We start from the raw sequence: 13,780 nt of genomic DNA on the forward strand, positions 1-13,780 counted from the left end.
AGAAAGCCTAGAGTGCAGACTGAAACGCTTTGAGTGGAGGGGAGCTTCGAAATCAGTTTCAAAAGGTATTTCTAGTTTGCCAGCATTGCCACAATTTTCGCTCTTCATGCTTCGTTTTTGGAACAATAGATAGCTAATTTTGTGCTGGTCGTAGACAGTTGTCTGTGGAATCCAACAGACTTCATTTATTCAGAGCCCCACTTTTCTGCGAGACAAAGTGCAACTCTCGCCCCATAGTCCAATGCAAATCTGGTGACAAATTCGTCAGAAAAGGCAAAAACAACCAGATTTAGAAACTGCCGGTAGAGTCGTATTTCTGACCGCACAGACACATAAAGGACATTTCTGGTTTCGGCAGAGTCTTGGGTCTCGGAAAAATCGTTATGTTTTGGATTGGACGAACAGTTTTGCGTCTAGGTTAACTTGTTTGAGGTGCGGATTCCAGCTAAATCTTATGTAATTCTCTGCCCTCAGCGCATTAGCAGCCATAGCCGCACCATCACCGTGGCAACCAAACAAACACGTGCCAGTCTCTTACACAGGTGAGTATTAGCTGATTAGTGGAGACACAAGACAAGCTATTGTTACGGCCCTCCCTGGCTGAACAAACTAAGGCTTCAGCGTCTAGGGGCAAAGGAGGGACTAACAACCAGCAGCCAACACAAACACAAACGAGGGTGTATGTAGAGAACCGTGTGTTTTATTTTACAAACAGAAACGGCGTCACAGGAGAACAAGGGGACCATGAACGGTGCCAAAGGAATGAAAACAATAAAAGTGCTAAATACCCTGCCTACCCAAATAATGCCTCTCTAACAAAATTACATAGGGCGGCACCGTTCCTTGCCTAGTGAAGTAACAGGGGAGTAAACTGCGTGATGGGAGTGTATACCCATGGGCGGCTTACCTGTCCCCTCTCTCCTGTGAACGACCAAACGAACAACACTAAAGGCAACAAACACGAGGACCCGCTACCGACAGAACATTTTTTGGCATTAATTATTTTTTTTTCCTGGCTTTTTCAGTTCCTCCTGAGATCTTTTTCCCTTCTATTTTATTCTTTTCGCGTCAGCCTAATCTAGCTAGCTAACTTCCTCCACAACAATAAATGATAGTTTAGGGTTGTCTCCATATCAACATCTTGGTACACGTACTTGTGTTTGAGAAAGAGAACAGGCGCGACAACTGAAAACTGCACTTTTTAATGCACGGTCTGATCATGCGCTTTATTAGATTAAGCCTATTAGCTTACTTATCAGTCACACAGTAACTTAACAAACTTAAGGCATATCCTGTGTGTGAAAAAACAAAGAGAAAGCAGGCGATCTTCTGGCCCAATTTATAAGCGGGCAAAGCGGCCCACCGTGAATTCTCCCTATTCTCCCGATGGCCACTCCGGGCCTGAAAACTATTAATTAATAAGAAATGTTGTGGGGGGTGCTATTTAGCCTGGTCCTAACCAGACCCTCGTACATTTCATTTGTACAGAGGGTCTGGGATCTCTCCATTGACAAACGTTAACTTCCTTGAAGGCGGGTCCTCTGTTGAAGTTTAAAACGATTGGATCCGCCCAGAGCCACTCTGATTTGCCATAACCAATCGCAAGCGTTCGCCTTAGCCAACTCCTTCACCACCACTGTAACGGAGCTAGCTGCCGTAGCTGGAAAATCAAACTTTTCCCGAACCTCGTGTGGAGGAGGGCCACAACATCATGGCCACCAACAAAACTCAGCAAGGAATGTTCTTGCTCCGGCTTTAACCTATATCCGGCAGCGTTGCCACAACCGCAGAATAGTTTTGCTCGCATCTTTCTCCGCCGCCATTACTGAACTACTCAAACAAGTGCACGACATTAACGTCATCGTTCTCAGCCACTCCCTCTGTTCGCTGATTGGACCTACAAAATTTTTTTTCTGGAAACCGACTTCAGAGCCGAGCTTCCAGACCTAGTACAGAAGCAAAATCCAAATTGAGCGGAAGTACGTAGGAGGGCAGAGCCAGGCTAGGTGCTATCGGGGTGCTTTGGTCTTTCTTGGGGGTGCTGAAGGACCTGCTAGCCCCTCCCTAGCGCCGCCATAGAGAGCGCTGCCCACGATTACTAGCCATAACTACGGTGGCCCTGAAGTGCAAACCACACCCCCTAATATGAGTACATCCCCCAAATGAAAATACTCCCCCCCAATACGAGTCAACTCCCCCCAAATCGGATGACTTGTTCACCTCCCCCCAATACAAAAACGCGCTCCCCCCCAATACGAGTCAACTCCCCCCAAATCGGATGACTTGTTCACCTCCCCCAATACAAAAACGCGCTCCCCCAAATGGAAAACGACATTACATTAACTCAAAAACACATTACATTAACTCTGAACGGAAAGGGTAGGTACTACACTTTAGCACTGATTGGATGCAGTAGGCTAACTAACAAGAAATAAGAAATTGATCGACAGAAGTACACAATGCAATAGCCTGGCAGAGTTAAGTGCACCAGAACATTTGTTTGGCTATCGAAGAATGTAGCAAATAGTAGGCTACTTAGGCAAAAGTATTTCGTGTTCGTGTATTTTTCGTGTATGTATAAATCGATAGCCAAACAACTATCCTGGTCCACGTTACTCTGTCATTGTGGCATTTCATTCTTCTGTAGTGGACTAGTCTCTTCTGAAAAGTCCTGCTTCCTTCAACTGCGTTTTTAGCGTGCGCATAGGCTACTTATATTGTGAAACGTTAACAGCAGATCTAGGATTATTTCATAGGAATGACCCTGATTAAAATAAAGAGTAGGCTAGTGCAATGACTCTGAATTGTCAACATTAATGTTTCCTCTTTCCTTCCAATCAAAACGATTAATTTCATGCTAATGACAGAGTTGCGTGGACTAGTTGTTTGGCTATCGATGTTTACGTTTAACACTGCAATTTATGCTTTTGCATACGTAGCCTATGCTACATGCTTCGATACCCAAATAAATGTCCTGGTGCACGTAACTCTATCAGGCTATTGCATTTTGTACTTCTGTCAATCAATTTCTTATTTCTTGTCAGTTAGCCTACTGCATCCAATCAGCGCTAAAGTGTAGTACCTACCCTTTCCGTTCAGAGTTAATGTAATGTGTTTTTGAGTTAATGTAATGTCGTTTTCCATTTGGGGGAGCGCGTTTTTGTATTGGGGGGAGGTGAACAAGTCATCTGATTTGGGGGGAGTTGACTCGTATTGGGGAGGAGCGCGTTTTTGTATTTTGAGTTAATGTAATGTCGTTTTCCATTTGGGGGAGCGCGTTTTTTTGTATTGGGGGGAGGTGAACAAGTCATCCGATTTGGGGGGAGTTGACTCGTATTGGGGGGGGAGCACGTTTTTGTATTGGGGCGAGGTGAACAAGTCATCCGATTTGGGGGGAGTTGACTCGTATTGGGGGGGAGTATTTTCATTTGGGGGATGTACTCATATTAGGGGGTGTCATTTGCACTTCAGGGCCACCGTCCATAACTGTGCTTTCTCCTCAGGCAATCTCAGCCGTGAGGTGTAGCGATCATATGGTAGCGATGACATAGCGAAAAAATACTTCCGAAAAGTCAATAAGTGTGTTCGACTACATGCAGCGACGGCGGCGCCGACAGCCGGCTGCCTTGAAGCAGAGAATGTCATTGGTTACTTCAAGTCAGCCGGGCTGCAGGCGGCTGCAGGCGACGCCGGCGCTGCATAGAGTCGACAACATCTAATGACACCACACCCAGTTTCCGGTTTCAAAATAAAAGTCGACAGGGGGAAAAAAACGATACAAAAAATATATCGGAAATATTTTGACGGGCCAAATAAAATCGCTGGCGGGCCAGAATTGGCCCGCGGGCCACCTGTTGCCGACCCCTGGTTTAGAGTTTGCCCATGACCAGAATACATAGATAAAACGCATGTTTTGTGTGTACCATTTTGGGACTTAGATTGGTTGAGCTTTAGGTTTAGTAGGCTACACTGTATGGGATCTTATTGTTTATGCTAATTCATTCTACGAGATTTGCTAGCGTTTACGTTTTCTGCATGGCTAGAGGAAAGTATTAGGTCCTTGGATTATTTGCAAAACATCCCCAAAGGTTCAGTAGGCATTGATGAGGAGTAACCTAACAGTGCGTTCACACTGCAGCGACGCAATGCGAGCGACAACGTGTTTTCCACTAATTTTCTATGAAGCCAGGCGAATCGCTTGCGTGGTGCATTGTGGGTAGCGACATAGTTGAGATCAGAGAATGTCTAATAAAGAGAGGACTCCCACTCTTGGGAAACTCCCGGGTTCTGAACTGGTTGCAGTTCCACTCAAGTTCCCTATGAGGGCGCTAACGGTCGAGTGCAGAATGAATGGAGGTCTATGGAGCTATACCCCTCAAAATCCACTTTTCTCAGGATATGATATTTTGTCTAGTAATTTGAATTCTCAAATCGAAAGGGGAGGCAAAAAAAACACACACCACTGGGTGTTAGATTTTTGTTTAAGTCGCCTTTCTGTTCTAAAAAGCCTTTGAAAATGGCATTGACGTCATACACATCGTACGACCAATGCTACTGCTTGACGGCAAGCTCTGGTTACTTCCACTTTACTCTCGAGGCATCGACAACACAGCTGACAGGTTAGGCTCTCCCTGTCAATACAAATGCTAGAAAGAGTTTTGGCTTGCTAATGTTGTTGCTTATGTTGCTAATGCTCTGACATTCTGGTTATGCTTCGGATGCCATCAAGCGGGATCTCTGGTCGTAGTCAGTCCTTCACTAACCAATCAACATTCGTTAGCAGAATGCTAGTGTGTTATGGGCAACAACGACTTACCCCGTAAGAAATCAAAAGGACATAAGTACTCGTTCATTCAACTTTTGACCTGTAATCCATGTTGAACATGCAAAAACTATAATCAAATCTGAGATTTATCAACGACAATCAGGCGAAAGAGACAAATTTAGCCGTTTAGCTCCATAGACTCCCATTCATTTTGCACTCGACCGTGGTCACTCCCGGTGGAACTCTGGTGGAACTGCAACAAAATTCGGTACAATGGGGCTTAATAGGGAGTGGGCAGGCTCTCCTTAAACAGGCTCTGGTTGAGATTTTCTTAACTTTATGCAAATGAGGAGCGATTTTTGCTAGCAATGGCCAATCGGAGTCTTTTCTTGTTTCTCGTACCGTAGCAACCATGGTAAACATTTCTAGCTTTCTAGGTTTCAAGGTGGAGGAGAAACTAATCGTTTGTGTGGCTGCTTACCCAGTCCTGTAAGATACACAGTGGCGACTGGTCATTAGGGGCAGGTGGGGCAGTGCCCCACCTGTTATCAACAAAAAGAACTGCAACAAAATGATGTTTTTTTGTATTTCTCTTTTTTTTTTTTTCGTTTACTTCGAATCATTTATTATCTATGAATATAGCATCTTCCTGAATTGTTTCGTTTCATTCGTTTGTGTCAGGATTTTTTATAATGTTCATTGGTCCCTGCCTTGCTGCTTCAGACTGCGTTCTGCCGATTCGAGTTAGCATAGGCTAATCGTGAAGGTGGGGCTCTGGTGGGGCTAGCCCCTCTCTCACAATGCAATGTACATTGGACAAGGAAAAGTATTAATACGCATGCTCAGAATGTAATGTAATGTAATGTGGATCACACAAATTTGATGCCAAGTGGGGCTGAGAGCCAGTTGCCCCACCACAGCGTCATTTCAAATTTTAGACCTGATTGGCTGTCTATCTTTCTGGCGCCAACATTAGTCGGCAAAACGAAGAGCGTGGTGGGGCTAGCCCCTCTCTTACAATGCAATGTACATTGGACGTGGGAAAGTATTAATACGCATGCTCAGAATTCTAATCCATCAATGTAGATCACACGAATTTGATGCCAAGTGGGGCAGAGAGCCGGTAGCCCCACCATAGCGTCATCTTGTATTTCATACCTGATTGGCTGTCTGTCTGTCTGGCAACATTAGTCGGCAAGAAGAAGAACGAGTAGTCCTTTTTTGCGATCTTCTGTTGAAATACTGCACTACCCACAATCCTAAGCAAAACAACACTGATATCTCTGATTGGTCAAACTCGCAGTTACCATGGCGACGTTTACCACCACCGTGACCGGTTTAAGCAATCTGAAGGTTAAAATATTAGTTTGAGCAGGAAAAGAAATGAAACCGTACATATGTATGTATGCCAGTGGTGCCGAAAAACGAAACATATCGGACAACAAAAGAAAAGCTTATTCTTATTATTTATTCTTCTTAGTCCAACAAAATGGACCTCTTTCTTTGGTCCAGCATCTGTAGAGCTAGCTCTAACCCTGCGCCCAGTGACCTGCATTTCCACGGTGCTGAAACGCGGAGCCCATCGTTATACCCAGTACAGTACAGTACTGTAGTCTAAGTTCGGTTCAGTGTCAGTCAGACACTTTTCTTCTTTGATTTTGTTAAATAATTCAAGTTGAGGGGATGTTTGAGTCAGTCCAGACAGCTGAAAATATACTGCGCTAATCAATTAGCTCTAGCTAAGCAGTGAAGTTGCCGTGCGTGAAAGGGCGAGGCTTATTCCAACATAAAACGCTATGTATATCTTTTTAATCAAATAATGTTGGATTGTTTCTATGTTGAGCTGCCTGTTTATGAAGGTTAAAGTGCACATAATAAAATAATAAACCATTGATGCAAACCAACAGGAATCCTTGCTTTTTCTGCTCTATTATGTTTAATGTGGGTATAGGGCCCCATATAGTTATTGAAACGGGCCCCCAGATGCTTAGCTCTAACCCTGTGAAGCCTGACACATCAACTAATATACAGAACATTCATTTTAGTGTTTATTGGACCTTTGTTAAAAAAAATATATATATACATTGTCTGTCTGTTTGGCGCCAATATTAGTCAGCAAGAAGAAGATCGAGTAGATTGTCCCAGCAGCTTATAAAATGAATACAGTTGGTTTCCTACTTGAGCACCGGTTTGAAACCCTCAAATTGGAGGAGAAGCTTGAAATCAAGCGACTTGGTGCCCATCAGCCACGGGATATTGCAATTACTCAAGCTGCTGGTAAAGTTAACCGTGGGTTTAATGTGGAGTGGTTTGTAAAGAAAAAGTGGCTAACGATTAGCATTCAAAAAACCGCACTTTTCTGCTTTCCATGTCTGCTATTTGGTGGAGATGGTACTTGGTCGAGGACGGGGTACAAAGATTTAAAACATCTTTCGGAGAGAATAGCCAAACATGAGAGCAGTGGGAGTCATCTTGACAATGCAGTGAAATTGGGCTTACTTGGAAGGGTAAATGTCGCAGCCCAAGTTGACAGCGCATACAGACGCTCCATTGAGCAGCACAACAAACAGGTCGAAGAGAACAGGTACGTTCTCAGTCGGATCATAACCTGTATTCAACTGTGTTGAAAATGTGAAACAGCACTGCGGGGGCACGACGAGTCGGCGGACTCCCTGAATCCTGGTATTTTCAGATGTATATTCGATACCATGTGTGAGGGTGATTCCAGACTTCAGAGGCACTATGACGCTCAGCCCATCTTCAAAGGGACATCTAGCACTGTTCAAAACGAACTGCTAGACATCATGTATGAAGTGTACAAGGAGGAGATAGCCGAGCAATTGGACGAGACATCCATTTGTTGCCGTACAGGCAGATGAGACAACTGATGTCTCCTGTAAATCCCAAATGGTGGTTGTGTTGCGATACATGTTGCCTGACTACACAGTGACAGAGAGGTTTTTGGAGTTTGTGGAAGTCAAGGACAAAACTGGACTTGGCCTCTCTAATAGCATCAAGGGTGTGCTGGAACCACTGAAGCTGGGGGAAAAGCTGATCGCTCAGACCTATGATGGTGCGGCTGTAATGAGTGGAAACGTCCGAGGAGTACAGACGCTAATGAGAGAGACATACCCACATGCCCAGTTTGTTCACTGCTATGCTCACCAGCTGAACCTGACCTTGCAGCAACTTTGTTCAGCGAGGATGAGCATCCTGAAGGTGTTTTTTGCAGATTTAACAGCTTTTGCCACCTTTTCTCTGGCGCACCAAAACGTGTTGCGGCACTTGCTGAAGCAACACAGAGACGCATCCCAAGGCCACCAGCTGTACAATGGAACTTTAAAAGCAGAACAGTCAATGCAGTTTGGGAAAACCGCGCTGCGCTGCTCCTGTGTATGGAGAGAATACGCACACAACCAGGATGGGATGAGGCCACCATAAGTGAGGCATACGGCCTGTCAAAAAAACTCTGGGACCGAGCCTTTCTGCAGCTGCTGGAATTTTTTTCCATCCTTATGCCAGAAGTTGATGTTTTATACAACACTCTGCAAAAACGTAGCATCGATGCATCTGGGATTGGGAGTGCGCTCACCCGTTTCAAGGAGAATGTCCAGGACATGCGGAAGCAAACGGATGAATGGGCTGCCACCGTTCACGATGGAACAGACGATCCAGGCCGACGAGTGACCAACACAGCGCCGGTGATGAAGGAGGCATGCGACACAGTCATCTCCCAGGTGGAGCAGAGGTTTTCACAGAGTGACCACTTGATCGCTGCCAAGCTAGTTGACAGCTCGCTCTTCCCACAATTTGTCCTGTCATTCCCTACATCTGAGCTTGACTGTGCGGTGAAACTATGGCCTCTAGGAAACGAGGAAAAGTTGAAGTCTGAGTTGACCACTCTGTATCGCCACACTGAGCTTCACACTGGCAAGACGGCCCTGTCTCTCTTACGATCCATTCACGACAACAACCTAGAGGAAGCTTTTTCTGAGACTGTCACTCTGCTGAAAATAATAATAACAACACCTATGACGACATCCGAGTCAGAGAGGAACTTTTCCACCTTGAAGAGAGTAAAAACCTTCACCCGCAACACCATGGGACAGCCGCGACTCAACGCATTGGCCACGTTGTCCATCGAAAGCCAGCTGATTCAGCAGCTACAAGACTTCGTTCCCAAAGTCATAGAAAAGTTTGCCCGGAGGAAGAACCGCCGTGCCACCTTTCTCTTGAAGTGAGTCTTGGTGAGTGAAAGCATATTTTATAATCCTGTCTGTAAGAAAGGCTGGTGGGATCAGCCAAATGGGAGACCGACTGCATTTGACGGACTTGTGTCAGTTGGAATCATTAGACAATGACAGTTGGCCTTCTGTTGAGTCAGTTGAACTTGAACTAATATTGGTGCTGTGGGTTAATATGAATTTTTTGGGTTGCAGGTGGTAAAGTAGGAGTCTCCTTCTCTCTCGCGCGGCTACCTAAACTGGACGGGACGAGAGATGAGAAAAATAGAAGATTACAGCCTACTGAGAAGAAAGAAAGAAGAAATATTGATTTACTAACTGTAAAATAAATGCAGTAGTTGTAAATTGATTGAGAGAAGATTAATTGTTTTGCAAATAACGAATGCTTCTGATTTTGTTTGGGGACATTATATATCACAAAATCGGTTATTGCAAGTGCTGTTTTATATAATAATCTAATTGATAAGGTTAGAGTGAGGGTTTCTAGATTAGTTTTTCTACTTGATTTGTGTATTGTTATATTTGTGTGTTTCTTGTCATTGAATTATTGACCGTTCGGAGTTGTTTATGATTTTTTTTTAAAGAAGACAAATTAAGAAAAATAAAACAGAGGTAATAGAGAAAACAAATATCATAAAAAATAACCTTTTTTTTAACCTCTGAAATATAGTTCATGTGTCAGTGTGCTTCATTCTATTGTGTTAAGTGAAACACTCGTTACAGTCTTTCCGCTTTGTTAGGGCCGTCAGTGGTGTTGAGCTCATTGCTGTTTGGGTATGGCCCTGTAGGCAAATTGGTTCTGAGCTTGGTTGCATTCCTAATTTAGGTTTGTAAATATGACAGTGGTCATTTTACATGTGTGTGAGAGGGAAGGAGAGCAATTACACAAGAAGGTCTCCCCAGTAGGCCTATGTGTAGGCTACAACACCAGGCAGAAGCAAGCCGCTCTGTCGTTAAAAGTGTTTTGTGGAGCCTCGCTGTTTGTTGATGTGTTAAATAAACACATCAGTAGCAAGAGGGAGTTTCGTAGCTTTAATGGTATGTATCCCATATTTCGAAATGGTTTGTGCCCCACCAATTTTTTACTTATAAAAACGCCACTGAAGATACATAACTGTATTTGTACAGAGATGTTAATTTAAAAAAAAACAATGCATGGCGCAAGGTTTGACGAACTTGTGGGTGCTTGTACTTTCAAATTCAGTTTAGTCACATTAGCGTACGTAACTTCGTTCTGTGGTAACTAGCTAGCTAGCCCGGCTGGAACTCCCTATCGTATCGACAGATTAGCAGAGACTGAGGAATATAGTAAAACGTTTTTTACACATGTCAGCGTGTATGTCTATTAAACAGTTTTGTATGTTGTATACAAGTTGTATTTTGATCGATGTTGCAACTACCATAAACCCAAGTCTGCACACTTGGCCATGACAACTACAACAGTGACTTTAGAGAACTACATTCTACATGTATCTGTTTGAAACGACCCCGAGCGTGGTGAACTGTGGGAAGGCAAGCGATGGCAAGCGATTCGCGTCGCTGCAGTGTGAACGCAGGGTAAAAACGGTTCATTTTCCACATACCATGAATATGACATAGGCCCACTTCTGTAACAACTTTTTCTGATGAAAAATTACATATAATGACTTAGTATATGATTAGGTAATACACTAAAATTAAATATCCAAGGAAATGCACACCGTTATTTTTGTCAACGTATGTCGCGTCAGATAGAGGGTTGATGAAGGTATCACGTGACCCATGCAGTTGACTCTGCTTTCAGGAGTGGGGAACATAGAGCGAGGGAGAAGCAGCGTCCGTCGCCGCCGCATGCAAATGTCTACTTGACATTGTTCAAATAGGATTTCCTATTCCTAATAGATTTAGTTGTATCTGGACATTATGGGAAGCTTCTCTATGGCCACATCCGAACCAGAAGAACGGTAAAGAACACTGCTGAAATATTCAACGCGGCATTGGGGAGGGCAGAACAATGAAGTAGAACTGTTCCTGAGTTTTGAATCCCTGTCAGGCTGGACTTTGCATACTGTTGTTTTTAGAGTAACGATGATTGGATTCGATATTTTTGACGGGGTAAATTTTATCTTAAGGCAAGCATTTGTTTTCTCTATAGGCTACAGAGCTTAATTTTGTCGGGAAAGTAAATTAACCATCAAATCACTGCGCGAGGTATGCTGAAGTATTGACTAACAAGCCGTGGTCGGCATTTGAGACGAAGCACCCAACCTATATGCACTACTATAGATGAATGATTTTAACTGATACTTAGTATGCAATAACATTAAGTTATTCGTTGTATATTTTCCTCTGTTTAACTTGAAGACTCGGAAGAGGTTTTCAACATAGTCACACGTCTTTGAACCCATTATCAGCAGTGAACGGCTGATGGTCTCCAAATGTATCAAGCCTACCATGCACCCAGCACAAATGTGAATATTGCTTTGGGTCCGGAATAATATAATTGTGTGATTGGTTTCGTGTCATTGGAATCAACTCTAGCTGTGACATTTAATCAAAAACATATTCATAAATGATTTGAAAGAAACATTATCAGAGGCTGTGCGTTGCACCGGCGGAGACCTCTTCAGAAGTCGGCAAGTGTGCGAGCCAAGCCAATACATCAGAAACGGTTAGTTGCTACCAAGTCGACGCTATTAGTGAATTAGACCTGGAAACACCTCTACATTGGAAACACGGAGCCCTCAACCGGTAGGCTCTTTCATTGAAGACGCAATTTATTTGACGCGTGGTAGTCTATAAACCACAACAAAACGGATTCATGTAACTTTCTTCAACCATTTGGAAAATTAGACCGCATGCTGATTGTGCCATGCCTGCCATTCAAACTATTACTGGACTAAACACGGATGACATGACTTGCAATCTGCTGTTCAAGTGAAGCACAATATTTTTTGTCCAATCTATTACACCAACTTTGGACACACAGAAGAACCGTCGGTCGGGAATCTATATTTGAAAAGACCTTCTGAAGATTTTATTACAACTGGATTTACTGGTACATCTACGATGTCAATTGTACGCCCCTGCAGAGGAACTCTGCTGTTCGGCATAGTCCTAATTTCCAACGGTAAGTTTCTCTTCACGGTGCATGTTATGTGAGCCACAATGATAATGACACCACAACAGTTGTAGGCTATGTTGTATGTCAGGGGATATACTATTCCGAGATTAAGAAAATCCAGCATCATTGTTTTAAAGTCTTAAATGGTTATTACACACACACACACACACACACACACACAATGAGCAGAGATGTTTGAAAAACAGGCAAAATCTATTTACACCTAAATGTCTACATTATGTTTTGTGGATCCACAGACGTTTCTCTCCACAAGGTGGGAGCAAGCTTGTGTGCAGTATGTGGTTCTCATGTTGAATGTCAGGAAGTGTACCATAACCTACCTTTGCAAAATGTGGGATCCCATGGAATATTTGAGTAATAAGATTTATTTTAAGATTAAAACCACTTCAAACAACGTGATTGCAATTGAATAGCATATAACTTTTAAAACATTTATTATGCAAGTTGCTACAGTAGCCTACCTCAGCCCACTTGTAAATTGTTGGAGAGATGCTACCACCTTCAAAGAGATGCAGCTGAATTTAATCATAAGTGAGGATCCACCCGATATTGAAGACATTTTATTTTATAAGCAGAAAGCCTAAAAAACATTCAGTCTCACTTCATTTAAAAATCTAGCCCCCCAAAAATTATATGTTCCTTTTTGGGGTTAAAACTAACTTTTTATTGAAGTTGAGTTGGCCAGTTCGAAGCCACATGACCCACCTTATTCAGTGCTTATTTTTCTTTTGCAAGCAGTTCTGTTTTATGATGGAAAAAAAGGATTTTATTTTAAACGTCCTTGATATTAGCATCTCCCACTCTTATGATACTCCCTTTGCCTTATTTTCAGTACAGCACATTAAAAGCCCTCTGCCACATTACAAACATACTGAAATAGGTTTTAGTGGCCTGAAGAACCGACAGTGTTTCTGTCTTTTCCCAACACTAAAGTCAGTGGTCAATGTTTCTCCCCATTGCCAGCGATATATCCAACCTCCTGGAGCATGGAAAGACAGCTGCCAATTGCAATTTCGCCAATGGATCATGCACTTGATCTACTGCTTCTGAAGTGTGTAGCACATAGTACATGGAGGCGACTGGGAAAGTGAGGAAGATAAAGGCCTGCCTTTCTGGATAGTGTGCATTTGCCTAATTAAAATATACTGTGTTTTCTGGGATTTTATAAATGTGTTTTGCATTTAAAAATGTTGTTGACAATTTAGTTCATGAAAATAATGTACTCTTGATGGAATAACAGTCATTTCCGTTCAGCTTTGTCAGAAAAAAGTATTGTACAATGTGCCAGAGTGAATTGGTTAGGCAAATTATTTTGGTACACAACTAAAATACTCTACAGCTTACCTATACACAAACTCAAAGATAAAGAAGCTGTACTTGAGTTTGTCAAATGCACTCCTCCTAAAATATCATTAACTACTTAAGGCTACTACATCAAAATATTTGATGAGTGGAATCATTCTCTGTTTACATTTAGTCATTTAGCAGACGCTCTTATCCAGAGCGACTTACAGTAAGTACAGGGACATTCCCCCTGAGGCAAGTAGGGTGAAGTGTCTTGCCCAAGGACACAACGTCATTTGGCACGGCCGGGAATCGATCCAGCAACCTTCTGATTAATAGCCCGATTCCCAACCGCTCAGCCAT

General features: G+C 43.0%; 1 protein-coding gene across 1 annotated transcript in view; it reads left to right on the plus strand.

Moving 5' to 3' along the window:
* The first annotated feature begins 10,797 nt into the window (after window positions 1–10,797).
* tmem132e (transmembrane protein 132E) overlaps window positions 10,798–13,780 on the plus strand; it is a 277,060-nt gene continuing 274,077 nt past the window's right edge. Inside the window, exon 1 of the mRNA XM_047021185.1 lies at window positions 10,798–12,118. Within this exon, the coding sequence (XP_046877141.1) occupies window positions 12,058–12,118 (61 nt within the window). The 5' untranslated portion in view covers window positions 10,798–12,057. The remainder of the gene's footprint in view (window positions 12,119–13,780) is intronic.

This window comes from Hypomesus transpacificus, chromosome 6 (assembly GCF_021917145.1).
Source record: "Hypomesus transpacificus isolate Combined female chromosome 6, fHypTra1, whole genome shotgun sequence".
In the NCBI taxonomy this organism is placed as follows: Eukaryota; Metazoa; Chordata; class Actinopteri; order Osmeriformes; family Osmeridae; genus Hypomesus; species Hypomesus transpacificus.